The following is a 27979-nucleotide window of genomic DNA, read 5'->3' as shown; positions in this document are numbered from 1 at the left end:
AGTTACAAAATGGTTTTAAGAAAAAGTATATTTGAATAAAGGAATTGTCCAACAGTACTGCAAGCATGCCTGTACATGCTCAGAAGGATGTTTTCCCTTTGAGTGCGAAGTGCTGCATAACCATGCTATTGTAAAGATAGTAGCAGCTTCAAGGCACTACTATAGAGGAAAACCCCTCTATGCTAAAGTGAATAAAACTGCAGTTTATGAGCTGGATGCTTACATGCTATCAAAATAACACTAAGATTTGTCCTAGCCCAGCCTCCAAAAAAGATATTTTTCTAAACGCAAAGAAGAGTTTGTTTCCCTTTCCCTGACACATAAAGGTCTCAATAGGATGTTAGGGAATCCCCTTTCTAGGTTTTAATACTTAGGTTTACATAAATAGAAACACTTTCTAAAGTATTATTTGCCAAAATAATGATAACTTATAGAAATAATATGAAATATGTATGATGCTCATGTTATCATGCTGAATCCTGACCTAAAGCTTTTTGGAAGTCAGAGCAGTTCTTATAAAACCAATGTACCCTTAAGTTAGTGTTTCTCTATCTTTCTCTAAAACCCATATTTTGTTTTAGTTACAACTTTTATTATATTCAAAGATAAACGTATTATACTAGATAGATGGGAAGTTCCAGGACATAAATTATTGGTCAAAACCATTTAACCAGCCCAAGTGGGTGAAGAATAGAATCAGCAAAGCAGAAATGTCTAGAGCAGGGGTGTCAAATTCGCAAGTCATGTGAAGTGTCGCGATGTATTGCGATTTTTCCCCCATTGCCAGCAATGGGGTGGGCGTGGTTTTTCCATGACGCATCTGGCCTGTGGGCCAACAGTTTGACACTCCTGATCTAGAGCTTCCAATCCTCTTTTAAGAAAGATGACAGTAAGAAAACTCTCAAGCTATGTGCTGCTACTTCAGATGGAATATGATTCTATCTAGGTCAAGACACTCACCTGGTTCTCAAAGGTAGAACCCATACATCCACAGGTTTCACCCTATTGGTTTTCTGGTTACAAATTCTCTTCCAACTCATTAATGTCCAGTCCTACCTTTAGTAATAGTTGTTGTTTTATTTATTATGTGCTTGTCCCATTTAGTCTATAATTTTAGTTTTAATATTTTAGTTCTCTTTTATCACTTATACATTTCAACGGAGTTATTGAAGTAGATGTAATTTTCCTTGTTTGAATTTTATGCTGCTCTATATAAAAAACCCCCTCACTGTTAGGAAAATCACAATTTGAAACCATTATTGGTCCTGGTAAAATGTTGATTCCTCCATTCCAACTTTGTTGCCTTGTTTCTAGTATGTGATTGCTGCTCTGAGTTTTTTCTGAAATGTTGTAAATTGTTGATGTTGAACCATGAAAATAAATATTGTTTCTCACTGTATATTTTAAATCATCATAGAATTTTTTTAAGCCTCTCAATAGTAAGTGTTTGACATTCCACCAGAGCACAGTTTATATAAGGTAAAATATTTGACTAGAAATAAATATCTGTTAACACCTTAATGAATTATTGCAACAAAGCTTACATACTTTGATATTTTAAAGAACATTAGTGAACAATTTCAGATCTTTTAAGTTTGTGGAATTTGGTTGTTCACATATGGTAATTGATTAAATCTGAGAAGTTATCTATACAGCAGGATGAAAATATTAATTTTCTCAAACCTTCCAACTACAATAGTAAATTTAATTCATTACATTGTGAAGTTAGCAGATATGGTATATTTGTAACAGTTGCAGGATTCTGTATAATAAGAGAAAATGTCTTATTTAGTAGGTATAACCAGATAATCCTGTCATGCATATAAAAAGGTAGACAGAAAGTTTGAGCTTTTATATGAAAAGATTGCATCACATGTAATATAATACCTTCAGCTGAATCAACTGAAATTGTTGAATGTACTAAAGCACTTCGGAGCCTCATAATATATTTTGAATACTAAAGGTAATATCATTATTTGCAGCCTCTCGTGAGTTAGTGTTTCAGTATCTTTTATACTCTTGTCATTTTAAACAGAGTGGATTTTATCATGACCATCGAAATTACAGCACTCTTAAACATAGCAAAGCACTTCCTTCTTATCAGCCTCGGGTGTGTTGCTTTTTTTTTTTTTTGGTATGAATTATTTTGCTGAATAGCTTTTTTTCTTTAGTAAAGCATAAAAGCATGAGAATTAGCACAAAAGCTTTGCTTCATTTGAGTGTCATTTGAATTAACAATTGGCCAAGGATCCAGTGAAGGTTTTTTTGGTCCTATATTAGTTGATGAAGCATGAATCAATTTAGAATTAGAAGTAGAGCTAGGGTTCAGGAATTTAGATTTCTTTTCACTTTTTGACATGTAACTTCCTGATTTAAATTTGCCAGTATGTTAACAATAGATCTGACACATTTTAATATTATAGGCAATCATTCTAAAGAGGTTTGTTCTGAAAGATAGGACCACTGTCAGGTTATGGATGGCAGTTTTTTTATTAAATATCTAATGGAATGTATAATCTATTATTGCCAGCTTTGGGCTGTATACGCACTGTTTCTGTTCTATCATTTTATGACAATACTCACACTGTTCCTTATGTGCATGTTTGATGTACAATGTGCATCATTTATTCAGCATTCACTATAATTCAGTGCCTTATTCTTCTCACAGTCATCATCTCTATACAATGAACCTCTGGCAACAACTAAGAATTACAGGGTTAGTAAAATGTAACATGATAGACAATGTTTAGGTATTACAAAATTTGTGTATCCTGGAAATCTAAAAAAAGTACTCTGTTCTATAGGCTTCCTCAGATGTAAACACTGGTTTGATAAGAAGTACCAGTTTGGTTCGTATGTAGATCTGCATGTGACATTAGCCTGCTTTCTGAGCATACTGTTCCCTGACAGCATTGTGTATCATTATTTTGTAAATATTTAGATTAACTTTGCAAAAATATAAGAATGGAGAATATCAGAAAACTATTTTGAGAAGAAACAAAGTGTATGTAAACCGTGGGCTCTTAAAACTGTAGGGATTTTCTTAAATGAAGACATGCTATGCTTCATGCCTTTCTGAAAATATGAAGCTAATGATAATAAACATGCACTTTGTTCTTAACTGCTTTTGTACATTTGAAGGTTCACTATTCTTTCTTGTTGAGCTGTGAGTTGTATTGAAACTACATATCAAAGTAGTTTTGCAAGACTGCCTGGCAACTCCTTTATCTCTCGGGACTCTTCAGAAAACTAAGTTTAGGCAGATATTAATGTGGAATCATACAATATTTCATCAATAATCATGTTATTCACCCTGGTTTCTTTGCCCTAAAAAGAAATTTCACACATGTGAAATGCTTATCTTGCAGAATACAATATGAAGTGGCACATATGGTATTTTTAGACTCTTCAGATAAAAAACTTTTTAGAGTCCTCTAAAAAGGGAAAGTTTGGAAAATTCAGCCTGTGATTAGGAAAAACTAGTGGGTAGAAAATCAGAATGAAGATGATTACAAAAACAAATGGAACAATAAAAAGCATTGCTGTCATGGAAGAACAGTGTAAATAACAGAATTATCAGCATCTTGTTTATTAAATAATTCACCTTTAGAATTACTAAAATTTATAAGTACAGACCTCCTCAGAAAGCTTACTTTGCTTGTATGTAGTTATAAAATCTCTGGAGCTGTGAAATTATCCATATTTTTGCTGGCTAATGACTAAGCTTATTAGTGAATCCTCCTTTTTAATGCTATTATTTTCTGTGGTAGAGCATATATTTATAATGTTCTTTAAAAATTTGGAAATACTATTAGCAAATAGTGCATAGAAAATGAACAATTATGAACCTTATTGTAAGCAAATATTGCATATGAGTACTATAATATATTCAAAACTGTTAGAAAAGAATTGCATTACGGATGTTAAGAGGTAGAGATTATATATTTTAAGTGATTGGTTGCTTGGTTGTCTTTGAAACTGCGCTGTAAGAATGAAAATATGTGGACTAAGCTTTTGTAGTAAATGGTTTTGACTTGGAATTTTAAACTACAACAAATTGCTAGTTTTGCAAGATTCTTAATATTTTGTTGGAAAAATTCTTTGAATAACAAGATGTTAATTTTATCTATAAAAATCAATAAGCACAGTGAATGTGGTTGCTGCAAAATATAAAATATTCTAAGGATTGTTTAAGAGATAGGACACTCTATGTTATAATGATGAACCCTTTTCCTGTTGTTGAGAGCTAAATTACCAGTACAGGTAGTCCTTGACTTATATCCATTTATTTAGTGACTGTTCAAAGTTGCACTATAAAAACTGACTTATGACTGTTTTTCCCACTTATGATCTTTGCAACATCCTCATAGTTGTAATGAAAATTCAGATGCTTGGCAGCTGGCATGTATTTATGCTGCTTCCAGTGTCATGGGATCATTGATCACCTTTTGCAACGTTTGACCAGCCATCAGTAGAGAAGCCAGATTCATTTAACAACCATGTTACTAACTTAACAACTGCAGTGATTTATTTAAGAACTTTGTCAAGAAAAATCATAAAATGAGAACAAAACTCACGTAACCATCTCAGTTAGAAACAGAAATTTTGGGCTCAATTGTGATTGTAATCTGTGTCTGCATGCTGGTAGTGCATAAAAAGACCCCTAAAAGACATTTTTTCTGTTTTTATAAGACCTAAGCTACTTATATTATAACTCCCTACCCCATCAATATGTCCATTTACATTTTTAAGTTGCCTTTCCCCCTTTCCGTTTCACTGTTCTTAGCTAAATGAAATAAGAGGCATTAGGTTGTGTAGCTGTTCTTCCATGTTGTATCAGAAAGTACTTATTATTTTGTACTTTTATATAACAACAAACACTATTTTCTCTGTTCTCTAGGCATCATTATATGATGATGGATTGTATAAATCGTATAGTAATCGTACTGTAAGTTTATAGGAACTTCATTTTACAAGTTTGGCATTTGTATGTGAAAATAAACAGCTGAAAAAATATTTCACAACATTTGTTTTTTAGCCTTCAGAATATAGTTATTTAAGAGCAAGTTCAGCACGAAGTAGTCCAGTGGTGAGATGTCTCTGCATGTCTTAAAGCCTTCTATTTTTATGGATAACTCTGATATTAAATAGATATAGAATATTAATTTGCATTATTTAAGATAATGTAAATGTAGCATTGTTGGCTGTCATTCTGGGAATTTCCACTTCTTCAACTATATACTTTTTGAAGAATAATAATTATTATTTTAACAAGAAATGTAAACTATAGTTGAAAGAATATAATATTCTAAAATCATTTTTAAAATTTTATATTTAACAAATATTAAAATTTTGCATATTGTATTTGTTCTTTAGCTAATGATAAGCAGAGAGAGTACTTAAGGTTTTCAGTTAAATCTTCCTTTCATTTTCACGTTCTAATTTTATATGCCTATTGTATCAGGAACTGATGTAATACAATTTCCACTATTACTGCATTTAATAAAAGCTCAGTTGTTCACTATCACAGGTTAACACTATGAATATGTGAGCCTTGGTGGAGCAGTGGGCTAATGCCTCCTTAAGTAACACCAGCTGCCTGCAATTAGTGCAGGTTCGCATCCCACCAGGCTCAAGGTTGACTCAGCCTTCCATCCTTCCGAGGTAGGTAAAATGAGGACCCAGATTGTTGGGGGCAATAAGCTGACTTTGTAATAATGCCGCTTGGGGGGGGGGCGAAAGCCCTAATAAGCAGGCATATACATAGAATGAAGGCTATTGCTAGGCACATTTGATTTGTGCTTAGATTGTAAGCCGCCCTGAGTCTTCGGAGAAGGGCGGGATATAAATGGGATTAAAATAAATAAATAAATATAATTTGATCCTATGATAACAGATAGCTTTCTTTACCCAGGGTCAGAATGGGGAAACTTTGATGATCAAAGATTACATTTCATGTTTTCAGAGGGAGGAAAGTTGTTGTGAATAAGTTCAATGTTGCCAAGATTGCATGTATTTGTTTAGGATGTGGAGCTTGCAAAAATAGATTCAGGGATCCAAAATTGTCCATCTATCCGTAGAGTATAATAAAGACTTATTTTCTACGCTACTTAAATATTAAGAATGGAAGAGCTGAGAGGTTTTATCTTGCCAGGCAGAATTTAAATATACCAAGTTGGTTGTTGATTATTTGTAATCTCACATAGAGTCGCCAAGTTACAAAAAAACAGCTTGAGCATAACTAAGAAAGAAATTTGAGGATGGGACTACGTAGACAACAGTAGTTTAACTGAGCCAAGTATGTCTTCAAATTAGTCAATTATTTTGCATAAATAGTAGTTCGAAACACTATTAAGACACTGAAGTGAAATGTTGCAGGTTATCTTGACTCTGTGCAGTTTATCTCTCATACTAGAATCCAGCATCACAAAGGTATTTCTTCACAACACTGCACTGGTTTATTTATTATCCAGTTAAGTCCTTAGTGTTGTAGAAAGTTCTTAATATTGATTTATATAAATATGTACTGTGTATAAAAGCAACCTAGTTAATTATTTATTTCCAACTCTTATAGTTTACAGATGATGAATCAGGCAGCATTGCATCCTCTGACCATGCTGTACGAGGTTATAGGGATAGTGTGGTGAGCAATGTTGCATGATTGATATAGGTCTGCTGTATTCTAATTTTGTCAGTTCATAACCTGTGAAATTTTACAGATCCTAATCTTGATATGTACAATAGATATTCCTATTTGTATTGAATATACTCATTAGCTTAAAAGTATTTTAGTTTATCACCCCTCAAGGTAGAATTGCACTATTTTTAAAATACTCTTATTTTTTTATCCTTAACATGTTTATTAAATTATCTCCTAGCTTATGTCCTAGCTTAATGTTGACGGTATTATTTTAAGTGTGTAAAATGAGAACAATTAATTACACCTATAATAAATGTGTATGCATAAATATTAATATATAGTCATTGCATGTGAAAGGATAAAACAGTAAAGGAAATGAACTTGATTCCTTTAGAATTAACAGCTATACTATTACAACTATAATATTTTCAAACATTAAAAAACCCTCCTTCTCATATTAAAGTACAAGCAATCATATCCAAATTCATTTATATAGATTATGCATTAACATTTATATATTTCTAAACAACAATGTCCATAATATCTAATTTGCAATGCATTGTACATTTATTATCTAATAAACTAATAGATTTAGGATAGGCTTTAGAAGGAATAAGTTGCTTAAAAGCCCTCAGTGTTAGATAAATTCAGTGTAGTTGAGTTCCAAATCTAATAATGTCTACAAAGATATTCTACACCTTACTAAATGGACTATTTCTTTTTTTTAAAAAAAAAGTCTGTCCATTTATTTCACTTTCAAGTAGTTTTTACTAAGTCTTATAAATGCCTAAATGCCTCTTAATGTTTTTAAAGATTGTGAAATGTAAAGGAGATTCTATTTTTAATAATGAATAACTTCTTTTTAATCACTGAATTACCAGATAATTTCAACACATTTTATACCTATATATCATGCTAAGCCCAAGAACAGCAATAGCAGTAGCAATTCAGTTCTTTATTTGCTTATACGTAACAGATAGAAACTTGCCAGGCTAAACGTTTATGACTCTTAGTTTAACAGATCTACCCTGGGAGATTCTAGGGAATGGCTGTCCTTATGCTCTTCCTTTGACTCCACCCCCAGGTTGTGTTGTCTCTTATGTCTCCCCCACCTCCCTTCTCAAATGTGTCCCTCCTTCCTGGGAAACTGCATTTCACTTTGGTCTATCAAATCAGCTCCCCCTCCTGGGCACCCTCTCTTATACCATGATCCAGTATAATGCAGACTTATATTCATTTAAGAGTTCTGCTTTGTACAAGTGTAATGTGCTTCTTTGTAAAATTTAACACTGGCTATTGATTTGTATAAATAATAGTAGATTGTCTTAATGTTTTAATTGAGAATCAAACATTCATTTATTCTAGTGACTGAATTTGTAAGTCAACTTTCAATTCTAGATTGTTCAGAATCTAAATTTGGACATAACTTTAAGCATTTTTTTCTAATTGTGAAATAAGAAACAATTATTGTGAGGGATTTTGAAAATAAGTATATTAGTTTTAGAATACTCTAGGCATGTAATTTATCCCAGTTTAATTAGCCTTGCCTTGTCTTGTTAACAAAAAAATGGACATATTTTTCAGCTTTAATTTTAAAAACGGATCTGAATATGCAGTGTCTTTTGAGTTATTTCCACAGTAAGGGAAGTTTTTTAAAGATCAATAAAGAAGAGAGTAATCTGTATACTAGCCCTACACTAAGAAAAAATATGACAGAAAATTATGTAATAGGACAGTTATATACAGGAGCATGTTTAGAAATCCGATCACAAAGAAATGATAAAACCAACTAATATTTAGGTAGATTGATATTTTGGATATTTTAACCACATTTTTTTTAACAGAATGAGGTTAGAAATATATAATAGCATTATTACTTTACACCTTAAAATTTTGTAAATGTGATTGATTTAAAAAACACTACCAGATTCTGCAATTTTTGTCAGACCTGAGTGGCTTTGAAAATACATAGTTTTGTTGTGAAACTATTAATGGTAGCATTAACATTTTTAAATCAAGTTTAAGAGAGACCTCATTATTCAAGTGAAACTCTCGAAACAATTTTGATTAAGAGAAAAGAATAGCATGAACAAGTTATATATATTTTTTTGTTTCTGATTTTTTTTCCTATCATTTTCTTGCCATCTGTTTTGTTTGTTGTTTGTTTTGATTACTGAAGTCAAGTGATTTTCATCATCATGGGGAAACTGCAGCTGATTATTTTAGCCGCACTAATCGTAGGGGAAGCATTGTTTCTGACTTGGATGATGTCAGCATTCCAGACATGAACAATGTGAGTGTGTTTAACCTAAAGTTGATGACATTGCTGCAAGTTTTTCTTGGTAAATGTGTTAATATTTTTCTATTGTTTGTTAGTTTCATTAATAGCAATGTTAATTTATTATCTTGCATATACGTTTATATTTTTATTTTAAGTTCACTATTATGATTGGAGTCTTGTATTTTATATGATTTTAAAAATTACATTAGGGATTAGGTAAAGTGGATATGATCTAATCATTACTTATTTGTATTTGAGTTAAATATGCATATGGCTCTGACGTTTACATTAAAATATATTGGTGGTATACCATTTTAATACATTTGATTACATCTCAAATATTTTTACATTTAGGTAAAAAAGTTTTTAAGTTTTTCAAAAATTATAAACTAAATTTACATACATAGCTTCATATTCTGATGGCTATTAGAATGATTTATTATATTTATTACCTACCTATTATCTATGTATTCATAGTTGGCTGAAATGAATGAATGAAATGTTTTTCACTTCCCTTACCAACTTATGTTAAAGTTCCTGCTACCAAAAAAACCTGTTTTTTTGTATCTCACAGAACTAAAAATAATTAAATTGTTAATCTGATGTCTGCAAACTTGAATTTCTACTTGGCAAATATTATATTTGATAACAGACTTTTTCTGAAGGAAGTGCTGCAGGGAGAAAGGTTAAACTGCTGCAGGGAGAAAGGTTAAAGGTCTACATTTAGGCAAGAAAAACCAAATGTACAGGTATAGTAAAGGTGGTACCTTTCTCAATAGTAGTAACTGTGAGAGGTATCTCAGAGTCCTAGTGGACAATCACTTAGATATGAGCCAGCAATGTGCTGCAGCTACCAAAAAAGCCAACACAGTGTTAGGCTGCATTAACAGAGGAATAGAATCGAGATCACGTGAAGTATTAATACCACTTTACAATGCCTTGGTAAGGCCACACTTGGAATACTGCATCCAGTTTTGGTTACCATGATGTAAAAAAGATGTTGAGACTCTAGAAAGACTGCAGAGAAGAGCAACAAAGATGATTAGAGGTCTGGAGGCTAAAACATGAGGAACGGTTGCTGGAATTGGGTATGTAGTTTAACGAAGAGAAGGATGATGGGGGACATGATAGCAGTGGTCCAATATCTCAGGGGCTGCCACAAAGAAGAGGGAGTCAAGCTATTCTCCAAAGCACCTGAAGGCAGGACAAGAAGCAACGGATGGAAACTAATCAAGGAGAGAAGCAACCTAGAACTAAGGAGAAACCTCCTGACAGAAAAATTAATCAGTGGAACAGCCTGCCTCCAGAAGCTGTGAATGCTCCAACACTGGAAGTTTTTAAGAAGAGACTGGACAGCCATTTGTCTGAAATGGTATAGGGTTTCCTGCCTGAGCAGGGGGTTGGACTAGATGACTTCCAAGGTCCCTTCCAACTTCTTCATCATCATCATTATTAAATTATATTATAATAAACTTAGAATAAAAGTGGATCTTGAGAAAAATGGATATGGAAAGAAATGAAGTCAAAGTGAATGGAGAATCACTGCAGAAATGTAAAAAGTATGAGACTTGTGTTAAAAAAATATAAATTAGATTACTCTTCCAATTTAATGAATAGAAAGAGGATACAGTGGACATTATATGGAACAGAGTTAAGTGAAACGTTTGCAAGGAAAAAAAACAGTCCAGTTACTTTTTGAAAAAGCACTTTGGGGGCAATGGCTGAAAATCTCCATAGATATCTTCCCAGTTGGTTGGAATTATCCCCCAAGAAATCAGAGGAAGATCAAGATAAAAAAGAAAAGAACTTTGCAGAATCCAATTTGGGTCATTCACCAGACCAGAGAGTTAGTCTTCTGGGCTTTCAGACTTGTCCTGGAGCCCATTCTCAGAGAATTTCTCTACCAGAATGTGTGCTGGGCTGTTCTATGCATCATATTTATGTGGGTCCTGTTCAGATGTGACTTCCTATTGGTTGATCGGCTCCTGACGAGATCATGGTCTCCTTTGATCTAGTGTCCCTATTTATATCCATCCTTCCTCACTTAGCATACAAAGTAAAAGATAAAAAAACACAGATCAGAACAACCTAACCAGGACACAGATTGTGAAGCTACTTCAGTGGTGTCAACATACCTTCTTCACTTCAAAATGGGAATGTATGAGCAAATAAAAGGGATGCTCATGGGATCCCCAATATCAGGAGTCATTGCAGAAACTGTCTTGTGTGAACTAGAACACTGCATTTCAAAACTACAGATCTAAATTTTGGGGCCACCATATGAATGACACATTGGTCATCAGAAGAAGAAATGCACTGAAAGACTTTCATACCCTACTGAGCTCCATCTTCCCAGACATATAATTTACAATAGAGTAAGAAACAGCTACACAATTATCATTTTTAGATGTGCTTGTCAACAGGCAAGAAGATGGAATCCTAGAAATCACGGTTTATCACACCAATATTCCACACATTGTTGGTTTCACAACAGTGAAACAGTGTAACCACTGTCACACACAAAGAATTACATCAGAACACTGTGGCAAAATGAGAAGCCACTGTAGTAACTTGCAAGCTAAATAACTGGACAGAAGGTACCTATGTGAACAATTCAGGCAGAATGGGTACCCACAAAATGCCTGTACAACACTTAAGGAACAGAAATGAACAAAGAAGGTATAAGACCAACTATAAGGCTCACCTTTCCATACATCAAAAACATTTTGGAAGTAGAAGAATGCAGCTTCTGAAATCTGAAAGTAGGCATTGAACACCTCCTAGAGGCTACCATACAAGGATAAATCATGCATTGCAAAGATTGCTTGGAGGTGGGAGATACTTCTAATGTAATCTACTGATCCCCCCACATGGATTGCCCCTGTGACTACTTAGAACAGACAGGGAAGAAGCTAACCACCAGATTGCAAGAACACAAACAAAGCCGTCAGCAAGAAAACCTGAAATCATTGTGTTCTGACCCGGCTTCCCAAACACAACAGACACGACAAATAGTCTCTTACATTCCTTTTATTTCAGAAATGCTAACAGTTTCACACAGCCCCCAAATAACAGAGCTCACTCCCTTTCCCCCCCCCCGTAGGGATCTCCCAACACCCAGTGTTACTCTCAGTCTCACCATGTTTGCAACCAAAAGTCCTTCAAGCAAGCTGGCTATTTTACAACATAAGGCACACCCACCCTCAGAAGGCGCTCCGGCTCCTAGCACCACAGAATCTGTGAAAAACTCCAGCAAAATTCCAATTAGAAGTGTCAGGAGTTCCAAATACATGTGCTGACCAGCAGGAAGATGAATAGTTGTCTGCCACACCTATTTGTCTCCTCCCTTGCCTTTTATCCACAACTGAGGGTGGGGCTCCATTAGCAGCAGTGACTCTTGCTCTCAAAAGAAGCAAAAATGATTATGTACTTCTGACCACTTGGTTATATAAAAATGAGAATTGAGTATGTCAAGAGAAACAAATATATAGAAAAAAGAGAGAGAAGAAAAATGCATTTGAGGAGAGAAGTTTAAAGAGCCAAGAAATTATGCATGGATCTATTTGGAGTGAGGTTGGTTTGAAGCAGTGGTGGGATTTAGCCGGTTTGCATTACTTCGCAGAACCGGTAGCTAATTTTTTGTTGCCCAGGCTCAGAATGGACTTCCAGAAGCAGCATCTACACAGAACCAGTTGTTCACATATTTGAATCCCACCAATGGTTTGAAGGATATAAGAATATTGAGCAACAGAGATGTAAGTCAGAAAATTCCCTACTTCAGACAGATTAGGTAGGTTCAAAGTTGTATGATAATTGAATTTCAAATAATTATTCTAAAAAATGGAGAAGTAGAGGCTTCATAACCCCCACCTCCGACCCAATCAATAATGTAACTACTTATGAAGTCTTTGAATTGAGAGGAATTTGATGATTTACATAATATATATTTTATGTAAAACATTTCTTGAAAAGCCATATTTCTCTTTTTAAATGCTTTTCTTTTTCTTATGCCTTTAATCTTTTATTCTGTGCTCTTTTTCTATGCTTGAATAATGGTGCTTATCAAGTAAGGGATTGGGAACGATGCTTTTATATTTATGTATAATGAATACAATGAATAACATATGTTTTGGGAATATCCATAGAAATAATTTTAATCTTTTAGCTTTGTGTTCCTTTCTTGGTTTTAATTTTCAAATTTTCATCTGAAGTTTTGATTAAAATTGAGCCCTTATTTGTAATAAATAGGTTTGAAGTAATGTATTAAATTCCTAATCAATTTGTACAACTATGAGTTTTTTTTCTGTTTTATTTGTTTTCGGGTGATAGCCATTAATTTTTAAAACTGTTAATACTCTTGCTAAAATTAAAAGGCTACAGGTAAGTAGCTGTAGGATTATAGTTTTAATTTGTTTTGTGACATTTAAAATGAGTTTGATAAAGGCATATATTTAGAGACTCTTTGTTGTAAGATAGAAAAAAGGGAAATCAGTATGCTAATATTCTGGTTATATGCACATTGATGAAAAATAATCTTTTCAACTCAAATATATAGTTGAAATTAATTTAAAACATTAAATTTTTAAATATTTTTCAGCTTGAAGAGAAGACTGACAAACCGTATTCTGATTTATACACAAGGGTGAGTTATTGAACAGATTGGTTTTCTAATTATGGGTTTTTCTTAAAAAAAACTTATAGTACACATGATAGTGTGAGTCAAAATATATATTTCAAGTCTCCAGCATGCAGAAAGGGTGTATCAGCAGTTGTCTTTATTATTTCTTCACAACTTTACAAATAGAGGAATTTACAATATGATGTATGCCACTAAAACTGTGCAAAATATTTTGCAAAATTAATTAGCATAAATTAAACACCTGCCTTAGAAGCACTAAAGTGGCTTCAACCTTTGCAAAATTTGTGCAGCTTTTTCAGAAGCTGTTCCAATTGTGTAGTTTGCATGCCCATGCACAAAAAGCATGTCTGCTTAGGAGTATGATGAACTAGAGCCAGCTTTCAAAACAACCAGATAAGTTATTGAAATAATGAGTCAATATTAATACTCAAACAGAATTGTTTCATCTGGGCCAATGTACTATGCGAAGTACCTCTTCTGAATACTTTGTACAGCTCCATTTACAACTTTCAATTTTTCCTTAAAAATATAATATAAAAAAGTGGAAGTCAGGATGGAAAAAACACCATATAGTGGATTGAATAGAGAAGACATGTTTAATATGTCGTGATACAATTCAGTAAAATCATTTAACAATAGTCTATATAAGAAAATATTTTTTCAAAATTATAATATTCTTCTTGGATTGATATATTATTTACATATTTAGCTAAGAAAACTATTAAAATATAAAGGAAATTTAAAACAATTGTCCTCTTTAGCCAGCATCTCGCAATTCAGCAACTCCTTTAAGTGGAAATTCTTCTAGACGAGGAAGCGGAGATACAAGCAGCCTAGTTGATCCTGATACCTCATTAAGTGAACTGCGGGTGAGCAATTTTTATTGGTTAACAGTAAAAGAAAACTCTTATATATTTCTATCAATCAAATCTTTATTACAGTCATAGATTAGCATAAGAAGGATAATTGTATATTTGCAATATGGAAGGATGGAAGGAAGGAGAAGAAGAAAGGAAAGGAAATTTTAGAATTAATTTGGAGGATTAGATTTGAAACATTTATTTCTTAATAAGATAGATTTTCTCCAGTTTTTTTCTTGTACTCTTACTGTAAGAAGAAAGCAGAACATTACTAAAAGTGTAATATAGTTTAGCATAGTTCTAAAATTCTATAGTTCTTGATAGTTGTATGCTGTAATTGTTTTAAAATGGGTTGGTTATGTGAGTGACCTCATTTTATAACCTTTTTTCTGCAATTGTTAAGTGAATCCCAAGGTTGTTAAGTGAACCAGTGGTTCCTGATGGGCTCACTTGTACCAAAGACTAGAAATAAGTGCAGAATTTGGCAAAATTGACAAAAAAATGAGGTAATATGACCATGGGATGCTTTAAATGGGCATAAAAGTGGCTGTTGCCAAGCAATTGAAGTTCAGTCATGTCACTGCAGAAGGGGCTCACCCATCAGAACTTTGAATCTGAGTTGTAGTTCCCTGTTTTGGAGTAGTGGCAACTTTGAATGGTTGCTAACCAACCAATCGTAAGACGGCTACCAGTATGTAGAATGCTGCTATTAAAATATTTTAGTTTGCAAATGTCATTATGCATCTTTTCAGATTTGCATTCAAAACAAGAATGTGAACAGTTTATGTCTGAAATTGATTTTCTCAGAGATTTTGTATTTTAAATGTACTTGAACCTTAAGAAACATAGAGTTAAATATATATCATCTTTAAGTATCAAGGATATATCACTAATTTAATTTAATCTGTAATTTGTTAGGTAAAATATACATCAAATCACATGATTTTTAAATCATAGCATTATATAATCAATCTTTATGATGTTCTTATGCAATGGTTCATTCCTATGTCCTGCAGGATATCTATGATCTTAAGGACCAGATACAAGATGTAGAGGGGAGATACATGCAGGGACTTAAAGAACTAAAGGTATTAGGGTTTCTCCCAAGCATGTACTCACTATGGTAATACTTTGGTAATGGCATTTTTACAAATTTCATTAACAGAGCTTTACTAACATACTAATTACTCTTTTTATTAAGTATGTGTCTAACCAGTAATTTGGAGAATGGGTTTTGTACATATAGTTACTAGTATATATTGCCTTTTACTTCAGTAGCGTCAACATATATGTGAAAAGCAGTTTGCTGAATATTTTATTTAGCAAATGTTGTATTAATAGTATGTGCTATCAAGTTGATGTCAATTCTTAGTCACCACATAGATTTTATTCATAATGTTCTATTTCTAAATTCATCCTTCACATCTTCAAATGGTGCATCTATTGCCACTATAACTGCGTCCATCCACCCTGCTCCTATATGTCCTTTTCTTTCCTTCCACCTTTCCCAGCATTAGAGCCTTCTCCAGAGAATTGTCATTGCATAATGTGTCTGAAGTAAGATAAGTAAGATAATTGAAGTAATATTGTACGTTATACAATATTAAGATTTTTTTTAATTGAATTTATATACCGCCCTTTCCCGTAGGACTCAGGGCGGTTTACAGGGCATAAAAACGTCAATACAAAAATTAAGAACAATTAAAAAGATTAAACTAAATCCCTGAAAAAATATAAAACATATGAAACCCCAGTTAAAACCCCAATTAAAACTCAGCCTGGGCCGGAAAGCTCGAAGAGCCAGGTCTTCAGGTCTCGGCGAAATGATCGAAGGTTGGGGGCAGTTCTAAGCTCCACGGGCAGCTGGTTCCAAAGGGCAGGCGCACCCACTGAGAAGGCCCTCCCCCTGGGTGTTATCTGCCGGCATTCTTTTACCAGCGGCACCCTGAGAAGGCCCTCCCTGTGGGAGCGCACAGGACGAAGGGAACTTGATGCCGGCAGCAAGTGTTCCCTCAGATATCCTGGATATTGTATTGTATTGTAAGATATTGTATAACGTAATTTCCTTTCAATAATTTAAATAATATGAAATTTTATGTTCTTTTTACATGAAAACCCACATTGCCAAGTAAAAATATTTTAAGACTAATAATTGGAAAACACTCTTATTAGAGATTGATAGTGAAATTAAAATTAGAATTCTGTTCTGAAGTGAAGTAAAAAACCACTAGATAATTTTTAATAATGCTTTAAGTCACATGGCGAATGCACAAATACTTAACACTCTTTGATTCAGATTACTACTCATAAGAAGAGCTCTGCTGGTTTTGACCAAGAACCATCTGATTCTAGTATTTTGTTTCTGAAGTGCTCATAAACAAGAGTTGGAGACATCTTTGTATTAGTGTTGACCTGAAACTAGAATTTGAAACCATATCCCTAAATAGGAGCTGATATTAAATCTTCAGGATAAATTGTCATTGAAGTCCTCTGTTTTTCATGAATTTTTCATCCTCACTTAGAAAGCTCTTTTAAAAATCTGATTCTATAGATTTTATCCCTCAAAATTGTCACTGTATATGAAAGTTGCCAAAGGTACAGTAGTTTTATTAGATATTTAAGCATTTTTTTCTTTTTAATTTGCAGTATACAAAAGGCAATACCATTTTTGGGGGGGTGTCCATGATTCATTTCTAACCTAGGACTCTCAAACCACTCAGGTATAGGTTTAGTCAATAAGGGGTACTATTATATATATTTGTAAAGCTATATTAACTGTTCAAAAATTCCCCTAATTCCCCTGATAGGAATAAAGTAATTTCTTATTAGAGGAAAGCATAATCTTAGTTATAAATGTGAAACTTGAAGGAATTTAAAGACAGGAATGTGCTATTCTATACTTCAGTTTATGAAAAATTATGCTGTGATTATACAATGATTATACATTAATATAAAAATTACAAGACTTGCTAATTCATTTTGCTATATCAAGCTAACAACTGTGTTCTAGAACTACTATAAATAACTTGCTTAAATTGTTGCCGTTTGCAAAGAAAATAAAATCAATTCCGTAAATGTCTGTTTGCATGTTCAACTTTCATTGACTTTGCATTTTTAAACAGATTTATCTTAGAAAGATACCACGGTTAAGTATGTAACATTCTGTGTGCTTCTATTTAAATAATGCTTAATAAATAAAGGAATAAAATGTTTCTAGGAGTCACTTGCTGAAGTTGAAGAGAAATACAAGAAAGCCATGGTTTCTAATGCCCAGCTTGATAATGAAAAAAACAATTTAATCTATCAAGTGGATACTCTAAAAGATGTCATTGAGGAAAGAGAAGAGCAATTAGCAGAATACTATAGGGAAAATGAAGAAAAAACTAAGGTACTTAAATTTATAATTTATTATATGCAGAATGTACATTTTAAATAGAATGTTAAAAAATATCTGTGTTTGTACTTAGGCATATTTGTACTTGAAAATAATGTTGCATATTTTTAGTGAAGACAAAGACCTTACTAAAGTCTATGATGGGTCAAACATGGGAAAATTAATTTGTTCTGGCAGCAATTTGTCGTCCTCCTTTTCTTTTGTTTGATTCTAAGCTACTCTTGTTCTTAGAGATTGGACAACCATTCATCTGAAATGGTATAGGGTCTCCTGCCTGAGCAGGAGGTTGGACTGAAAGACCTTCAAGGTCCCTTCCAACTCTGTTATTCCTTGCCCATGATGATTACAGTTCTGCTAAAACAGATTTGAAAAATGTTGTCACATATAGTGGTAAATTGAAAGTCCAGTACTGAGGCAATACTGGTCTAATGTCAAGCATTGGAGACAAGCAGGGAGTCTGTTCAAAATTAGGTCTTGATTACAATATAGTAGAGTGAGATCTACTACTCAAAAATTGTGAAAAATGATTAAGCCAGATTTCATAATTGGGTTCCTTTAACTGAGTAGTTATTATTTCTACCTATATAATAAATACTAAGAGTACCCTCTTACTAGCCCACAGAATCTTGAAATTAGTTTACTTTGTTGTAACAAGCTTCAAAATGTTATTTGAGAGTAGCCAAAGCTACTGAAACAAATTTTATAGTCATCTAATTTCCACTTTTTTTGTTTAATACAGGAATTGGAAAGACAGAAACATATGTGCAGTGTTCTACAGCATAAAGTAAATGAACTCAAGGAAAGCCTTTGCCAAAGAGATGAACTTATAGAGGTATATGGTTATGCTGGAAAATAACTAATAACATTGTGAATGGTAGTAAAATGAAATGTTTGTAATTTATTTCCTTTAACACATACATGTTATACTTAGAGGAAATAATGAAAGATTTTTTTATGAGGGACTCCAGATAGCAAAAATTCTTGATACAAATTGTGTCTATATGTCTACTTTTGTCCAGAGAGGATTGCAGTGCTTAGATGTTCTATTGATATATCATTTATCTTGCTGCCAAACACTTTTTTGTTTCTGAGCCAGATTGGTTCTAAATTATTAGATTACTTGTTTTGTTAATGCTAAAGCTACAGAAGCTCACTTAAAGCTTCAATTTCATGATTTTATTTACTTATTTTAAATCTTTACATGTCATTAAACAATTCCAAAATAGTTTTCAAACAGATTCAATGTTTAAACAATGAAACTAATTGATAAACAAAAACATTGTTATAATAAAATGTAAACTAGACATGATTAAATTAACAGTAACATATTAAGAGAGTATATAATTTTTATGACAGTAACATGGCTACCCTAGTTAGTAACTTGGTCCTCACATGAAGCAGTTTTATCTCAGTTTAACTTTGCTCACATGAACATCCTGCTTTAAAAATTGATGGAATTCAATTTTTAATTGAATTCTAGGATTTTCTTGTTCATGGGTTGAAGCCTTTCTGATTAATTCTGATAGAATTGGCATGTATCTTCCTCAATCTAGGATCTTCTACCAGAGGCCTGTTGAGGATTCTGTACTTCCTGCAGAACTGGCCAGATTTGAAGGTGGCAATCTTTTAGATTGTTATAGACTCCCCACAGTTAAATGCTTTAGAAAGTTTTCTAAGGCAGGAAAAACCTCCCTGGAAAAAAGGGAAGTTCTGGAAATTAACCCTTTTGTTCCCCTGGACAGCTGTGTGCTCTCAGAAAGTTTCTGGAAGAAGTGTGGTGAGTCTCTAGCTGGGGTCTGGGCAACCAAGACCCAAGTTCACTGTGAAGGAGTGGACATAAAAATTTGTCTCTGCCTCTTAGACACTAGCCTTTACATATTTACCCTTTCTGTTTGAAAGAGGCTGCCTCTGGTTGCAACCTGCCTTTTCCTTTTTGTGGAATCTTCCTAACTTCTGTGGCTTCAGGATTTCAATACTGTGAGGGGAGGTGTTGAATATCTGAGCCAAACTAAAGAAGCTGGTGAACACGGTGGATTTTATTTTGAAACTTTGGATTTAAAAAACTCTTGGAGAAGTACTTATCTAACAGACTCTGCTGAACTCTTTCTTATCTCTAAATTAAACCTTCCCTGAATGGTGTTTTGGTTTGGCTAGAAGGAGGGGGAGAAATAGTTTTGATTTCACTTCTCAATGCTGATTGCTCTAGTAGTAGACAGAGAAACTGTTATTATTGTAGTGGTATTGTTTGACCACATGAGGGAGCCAAAGATGATGGCAACTCGCGAAAGAACAGAGAAAATCCCCGGAGATGTGGAATCTTTTAGATCTTTAATGGATGAATAATATACAGCCAAAACACATGAAGCTGTACAGGTAATGGGAACTAAGCTTGAATCAAAAATTGATACATTGGTAAAGGAACTTCATGATGAGATACAAGGTTTGAGAGGAGATATTGAGCAGGCGAAGGCCAGTGCTGAATTTTTAAAACACAGATAATTTTCTGGAAACTGAATCAAATGAGAAGATTCTTGTGGAAATTCATGCTAAGGAATATCAGTTAGGATTCAGAACAATTCCTAAACAACCTGGAGAGGATATCAGAGCAAGGATGTTTAAAGCTTTGGCTGCATTAATAGATTGTGACAAAAGAAGTCTCGACCCCGATGTAGCTAAGGTGTATCGACTGAATTCGAGATTTGCTGCAATGAGGAAATTGCCAAGGGATGTTTTGGTTCACTTTGTGAGAAAATAAGAGACCATGTTCTGAATTGTCATTTCAAAGCGAAATCACAAATGGAAAATATGCACATAATTATCTTGAAGAAAATTCCTGTAAGAATTTTGTGAAAAAGGAAAATCTATTCATTCCTTACAGATATTTTAAAGATGAGAAAAATTCCCTTTCGTTGGGATAAGCTTGAAGGGGTGACAGTTACATACCAGGAACGAAGATTTTGATTGAACTACATAAATAAAACCAAGGAGTTTCTGAGCAGACATAAATTAATTTCAGAACTAGATGAGATGAAGATGGATAATATTAATGGGGTTAATGCCCCATCTGAGCGTACAAAAGTATTTCATAATCTGTCTTCAAGAAACACATATTAAAAAATATGAAGACAAATATCTAATAAATAAAAGGCTAGGGAGAAATTTGTATCTGCTGGGAAAAAAAGATAAATGGAGTGGTTTTACATATAAAACCCAAATTTAAAGCTAGGCTACTTTTATCAGATGAATACGGTAGACTTGTAATAGTGGAAATTAGTTTTAATGGAATAAAATCAATAGTGATTGGACTATATGCCAAATGAGGGGGAAAGCAATTTTTTTGAGTACCTTATAGATCAACTCTTGCCTTTTTCATATGAAAATTGGCTTATGCTGGGAGACTGGAATGGAGTGATTTCGCCACTTTAGGACAGAACATCTACTAACTACCAAAGTCATTTTTTAAAATGATGGACAATTTAACATAAATAGACTCATGGAGGCATAAAAATGGCTCTGCAAGAGAATATACCTTTTTTCAGAAAGGCATAAATCTTTTTCAAGGATCAATATGATATGGACCTCTAAAAACCTAGCAAATAGAATTTTGACAGTTGATATCCTACCTAAATCCTTTTCTAATCATAACCCAATTGTTTTGGTCCTCAGAAAAAAAAACTTTGAGTTATAGATAAGAGATTGAATGAATCTATTTTACAAAAGGAGTCAATTGTAAAGGAATAGAGTAGAGTAGAGTAAGAATAGAATAGAATAGAATAGAATAGAATAGAATAGAATAGAATAGAATAGAATAGAATAGAATAGAATAGAATAGAATAGAATAGAATCTGGAAGGGACTTTGGAGGTCTTCTAGTCCAGCCCCCTGCTCAAGCAGGAGAACCTATACTGTCTCAGACAGGTGAATGTCCAGTCTCTTCTTAAAAATCTCCAGTGATGGAGCACCCATGATTTCTGGGGGTAAGCTGTTCCACTGGTTGATTGTCCTCACTGTCAGGAAGTTTCTCCTTAGTTCCAGGTTGCTTGTCTCTTTGATTAGTTTCCAACCATTGTTTCTCCTCCCTCCCTTTGGTGCTTTGGTGAACAACCTGGCCCCTTCTGCCTTGTGGCAGACCCTGAGATACTGGAATACTGCTATCACGTCTCTCCTATTTCTTCTTTTCTTTAGACTAGCCAAACCCAGGTTCCGTAGCCATTCTCTGTATGTTTTAGTCTCCAGCCCTTTGATCATCTTAGTTGCTCTTCTCTGAATTTTTTCAAAGTTCTCAACATCTTTTTTTGTGATAAAGTGACCAAAATTGGTTGCAGTATTCCAGGTGTGGTTTTACTAGGGTTTTATAAAGTGGTAATAATACCGTGCGATCTTGATTCTATGCCTCTGTTTATACAACCCAGGATTGTATTAGCTTGTTGGGTTGCTGCTGCACACTGCTGGCTCATAGTCAAGTGATCGTCCACTAGGACTCCAAGGTCCCTCTGTTTTTAAGCCAGGTCTTGCCCAATATGTATTTGTACCTTTCATTTTTCCTTCCTAAATGTAAGACTTTGCTTTTCTCCACAATGAAACTCATTTTGTTGGATAGGGCCCATTGTTCACATTTGTCAAGATCTTTTTGGATCCTGAGTTTGTCTTCTGGGGTTTTGGCTACTCCAGTCAGTTTGGTGTCATCTGCAAATTTGATGAGCCAACTACAGATCTGTCTGGTGGTGATGTTGCCTATTTCACCTTTTCCTAGCTTATTAAGAAGTAGGTTGTGGTCTACCTTGTCAAATGCTTTACTGAAACCTAAGTATCTGAGGACTGTAAAAAGAAATTACACAAATATTTTGATAATAATTTAGGTAAAGGGACAGATCTTAATAACGTTTTGGGAGGCTAGTAAGGCAGTTATGAGGGGTTATTTTATACAATACAATTGGTTAGAGAAGAAAAAAAGCTATACATTACAGCAAGCCCTGCTGTTCTCAGTCACCTTCTGTGGAATCTCCCATCTGGACTTGAGAGGATATAGCCTATACACTATGCAGATGTTCCTTTACACAATTCCAGGTATTTGGTTGTATTGTTCAGTGTTTTCTGTTCCTGCCTGTACCTTACATTCTGCCACTACAATGAGGGAAAAAATTATTTGATCCCCTGCTGAATTTGTATGTTTGCCCACTGACAAAGAAATGATCAGTCTATAATTGTAATGTATTTTAACAGTGAGAGACAATAGCAACAACAAAAATCTAAAAAAATGTATTTCAATAAAGTTATACATTGATTTGTATTTTAATGAGTGAAATAAGTATTTGACCCCTTCGCAAAATGTGACTTAGGGCTTGGTGACAAAACTCTTTTTGGCAATCACAGAGGTCAGGGATTTTGTCCCTTTTGCAGATCCTCTCCAAGTCATTAAGGTTTTGAGGCTGACGTTTGGCAGCTTGAACCTTCAGCTCCCTCCACAGATTTTCTATGGGATTAAGGTCTGGAGACTGGCTGGGCCACTCCAGGACCTTAATGTGCTTCTTCTTGAGCCACTCCTTTGTTGCCTTGGCCGTGTGTTTTGGGTCATTACCATGCTGAAATACCCATCCATAACCCATTTTCAATGTCCTGGCTGAGGGAAGGAGGTTCTCATACAAGATTTGTGTCTTCCCTTTGATATGGTGAATTTGTCCTGTCCCCTTAACAGAAAAACACCCCCAAAGCATAGTGTTTCTCCCTCCATGTTTGACAGTTGGGATGTGTTCTTGGGGTCATAGGCAGCATTCCTCCTCTGAACACAGCGAGTTGAGTTGATGCCAAAGAGCTCAATTTTGGTCTCATCTGACCACGACACTTTCACCCAGTTTTACTCTGAATCATTCAGTGTTCATTGGCAAACATCCGATGGGCGTGTACATGTGCTTTCTTGAGCAGGGGGACCTTGTGGGTGCTGCAGGATTTCAGTCCTTCATGGAACAGTATGTTACCAATTGTTTTCTTGGTGACTATGATCCCAGCTGCCTTGAGATCATTGACAAAGTGCTCCTGTGTAGTTTGGGACTGATTCCTTACTGTTCCCATGATCATTGAAACTTCACGAGGTGAGATCTTGCATGGAGCCCCGGACCAAGGGAGATTGACAGTTATTTTATGTTTCTTACATTTGCGATCAGTCGCACCAACTCTTGTAACCTTCTCACCAAGCTGCTTGGCAATAGTCTTGTAGCCCATTGCAGCCTTGTATAAGTCTACATTCTTGTCCCTGACATCCTTGGACAGCTCTTTGGTCTTGGCCACAGTGGAGAGTTTGGAATCTGATTGATTGATTTCTTCTGTGGACAGGTGCCTTTTATACAGGTAACGAGCTGGAGCACTCACTTTAGGAGAGTGCTCCTAATCTCAGCTTGTTACCTGTATAAAAGACACCTGGGAGCCAGAAATCTTGCTGATTGTGGTAGGGGATCAAATAATTATTTAATGCATTTTTCTGGATTTTTTTGTTATTATTCTGTCTCATGGTTAAAATAAACCTACCATTAGAATTATAGACTGATCGTTTCTTTGTCAGTGGGCAAATGTACAAACTCAGCAGGGGATCAAATAATTTTTCCCTCACTGTATATGATGGATTGTCTCTGAGGCATCTCTATACAATCTGCATCTCTCATATGCTAGTTCCATGATTCTATGGATTGGGTGCTTAGTGCCTGTTTTTGTGCCACCATGATCAGTGCCCCAATGCTTTCTTTTAGTCCAGCCCTTTCAAGCCATGAGTAGGATTTCCCAATTCAGCGGTTGATAGAACATTGACAAGTCTTGCTTGGCCATGGCCCTTTCCCTGCTTTATCTTCTTGCCATGCCTGAAGCTGCATCAGGTGCCATCTTTTATCTTTAGGTGCCATCTTATTAATGTACTCCTGAATGCCCTGTCTGTCTGTTTTCTATGGTCTGAATATTTGACTTGGAGTTGTTGTCTTCCTTGCCTCCTCCTCCTCCTCCTCCTCCTCCTGGTTCCATGTGGTTATGGGATACCAGGGTACATATAGCTGGTTTGTAGGCCTACTATAAGACTAATTGATAGTTCCACTCTATCAGTACCTTCCACTATCTTCCCTCTCCTTACTACCAATTGGCCATACATCTCCAGTTCAAATAACAACTGAGTGTCCTCACTTTAAATCCACAATAGATGGATCAATGAATCAACTATCTTCCCTCTCTTGACTCTAATCCAGCCATACTTCTCCATTCTGAATGATATTCCAGCATCTTCATTATAGATCTGTGTCAGGAAGATCATTGAGTCAACATATCATACACTCTCAGTATGAATACATGTCTTCCATGTAGCAGTGGGGACAGTACCATCTTCTTGATATATACCAGACTTGATGGCTACTTGCGTAAGCTTTCTTGAATTCATTTCCAGGGCTGTCTTCCATAGCCCCACTGAGTTTTTGAGGAATGTCCTTAGTATTCTGTGACTTTGTATAGGTCCAGGATTCACAGATCCATCTATCTGGCATATAGTCATAGGCTTTCCTGTAGTCACTCCAGCTGTGCTCAGATTGATTTGCCTAAATCTTAAGTCTTTGGTGACTGCTCTATCGATGAGCAATTGGTGTTTTGAGCCTCTGCTGTTACTTTTAATTCCTTTCTGAGCTGTGCTCATGTATTGGACCATATGTTTCTGTGACTTGGCAGCTATGATGCCTGGTATGACTCCAGGTAGTAAGGAGGCAGGTTATTGACCAATAGTTGGATGATGCTGTTCTTTTATGGGAATCTTTCATTATCAGCACTGTCCTCCCTTGAATTAGCCACTCTGAGTGGGAGCCTGCTGCTAGCAGCTGGTTCATATATGCTGCTAGATTTTCATGCACTGCATTTAGGGTTTTTTTAGCCAGTAAGAGTGGATCATGTCCAAGCCAGGTGCTGTTTAACTTTTCATGTTCTTGACTCACTGTTGGATTTCTGCTATTGTGATGATAGCTGGTTCCTGTTATGGGAGATAGCTGTGGTCTATGACCAGGTTCTGCAAAAGCCACTTTTCACTGGTGTTATAGAACACTGGATAATAGAGTTGGAAAGGACTTTGCAGGTCTTCTAGTCTAATCTCCTGCCCATTCTGTACAAATGCTATTCAATCTCTTCTTGAAAACCTCCAGTAATGGAGTGTCTACAACTTCCAGAGGTAACCGTTCTTCTGATTAATTGTTCTCACAGTCAGAAAATTTCTCCTTAGATCTAGGTTAGCGCTCTCTTTAATCATCTTCCTCTGTTACTTTCTTGACTTACTTTGGAGAATAGGTCAGCTCCTCTCTTTTCTGTGACAAACCATCGAGTACTGGAAGATTGCTACCCCTAGTTCTTCTCTTTTGTTAGACTAGACATACCGAGTTACCTCAATCTTTCATTATATGGTTTAGCTCTAGGCCCTATATCATCTTTGTTGCTTTTCTTTGCACTCTTTCTTGGGTCTCAACATTTTTTTTATATCGTGGTGACCAAAACTGGATGTGGTGTTTCAAGTGTGGTTTCACCAGTGCAGTATAAAGCAGTACTACCACTTAATATGATCTTGAAACTGTCCCTTTCTTGGTGCAATTTAGGACTTCATTAGCTTTTCAGGCAGCTGTAGCATACCCTAGACTAGAGCTTTAGCTGGAGTTAGGCTTTGTATGTTTCAGTAGCCAAATTGACATACCCTTCTGTAATTCCAGCAGCTGACTAACTAACTCTTCTATAAGGAGACTTTGAGTCATCTTGATCTTAGCCTCTAACCTCATTTTCAGGGTGGTGGTGGTTATATACTGCTGTACTTTTTGATCATATACCAAGAGATTAGGCAGCCATTTGTCTGGGATGGTCGAGGATTATAGTGGCTTCAGCCTATACCAGTTCATTGGTTATGGTAATAGTAGAGATTGTCATGAGGGTTCTATTGGCATCTTTTAGCATCTCCATCTCCAATAAGCTTTGATAATAGGCTTCAAGGATTGACTGTAGCTAGTTTACACATCATCTTATGTTTCATATCGGCTGCTGTGCACTGTAATGTGGCAGTGATGTTCCAAGTGTTGGCTGTACAGCCAGTTGGTCTTCCTGGTCTTCTTGAGTCTGTGATGTAATGTGTAGTTGGTGTTTCTCAAGTTGTGAAAGCATTTTTCTCTTCACTTTGTTGAAGTATTGGGTAACTAACCATTTCTTAATTAATGAAGATGCAGGTCTTCGGCCCAGCAATAGGTCATTTATATGTTTCATATACAGTATACTCTCTCATTAAGTCTGTTGTTATAGTAGCATTCCATCAAACCAGGTTCTTTTGTCTCATCCATGTATTGTTTTTCTGGTAGCCCACTTATTGTCACATTGTCCTGTTTCCTCAACATATGACATGGAAATTGCTAATCCAGGTAACATTTGAGCTGGCATGACTCTACTTGTTTGTGTCATTCTCATATTTGAGGTAGAGAGGTAAGCCCAAGAGGTTTATAGCCCAAGGACTCCTACTGGTCTTCTACATTAGACATAACACTGTAATTACTATCCTATTTAGTTACTTCTTTTTGTTTTTATATACCTCAAAAAGGAGACAATATCAAGATCTTTACTAATGAAAATTTTCCTTAATTGACTAGATTTGTATAAGTACAGTTATACAATTATTATTAGTTTGGTGTAGTGATTAAGATGGCTTGCCTGGAACCAGGTTAACTGTGAGTTTGACACCTCTTAGATATGCAAGCTGACTGAATCACTTTGTGACAGTCACTCTGTCTCAGCTTGACTTACTAAACAGGGCTGTGGCTGTGAGAAAAATAGGAGACAGAAATATTAGATATACTTACTGGCTGAAGTCTGTGTGTGTCTGTGTCTCTGTGTCTATGTCTGTGTGTGTGTAAGAGAAAATGAAAATGGGAATATATTGCAGGCTAACTCTGCTTACTGCCGGGAGTTCAGTCTTGACCAGTTCAAGGTTGAGTTAGCCTTCCATCCTTCTTCAGGAGCCAGATTGTTGGGGGCAATATGCTGACTGTGTAATAACAATAACAATAGCACTTAGACTTATATATCGCTTTACAGCACTCTCTAAGCAATTTACAGAGTCAGCATATTGCCCCCAACAATCTGGCTCCTCATTTTATTGATCTCAGAAGGATGGAAGGCCGAGTCAA

At 35.1% G+C, this 27979-nt stretch overlaps 1 protein-coding gene across 5 annotated transcripts in view; it reads left to right on the top strand.

Annotated features, from left to right (window-relative positions):
* Positions 1-27979, top strand: part of LRRFIP2 (LRR binding FLII interacting protein 2) — a 71342-nt gene that overhangs the window by 30470 nt on the left and 12893 nt on the right. For 3 of the 5 annotated variants that reach the window (XM_083379352.1, XM_083379353.1, XM_083379354.1), the window contains exons 4-8: positions 13519-13563; positions 14322-14429; positions 15437-15508; positions 17638-17808; positions 18554-18646. In XM_083379352.1, the coding sequence (XP_083235478.1) occupies positions 13519-13563; positions 14322-14429; positions 15437-15508; positions 17638-17808; positions 18554-18646 (489 nt within the window). Of the gene's footprint in view, positions 1-2035; positions 2111-2668; positions 2717-2804; positions 2850-4900; positions 4949-5038; positions 5090-6574; positions 6644-8819; positions 8934-12571; positions 12677-13518; positions 13564-14321; positions 14430-15436; positions 15509-17637; positions 17809-18553; positions 18647-27979 lie in introns of all 5 variants that reach the window. The other 2 variants (XM_083379350.1, XM_083379351.1) reach the window with 2 other exon arrangements.

Source organism: Vipera ursinii, assembly GCF_947247035.1.
Source record: "Vipera ursinii genome assembly, chromosome: Z".
NCBI lineage: Eukaryota > Metazoa > Chordata > Lepidosauria > Squamata > Viperidae > Vipera > Vipera ursinii.
The sequence above is the reverse complement of the archived record's forward strand: the minus strand, read 5'-3'. Positions and strand labels throughout refer to the sequence as shown.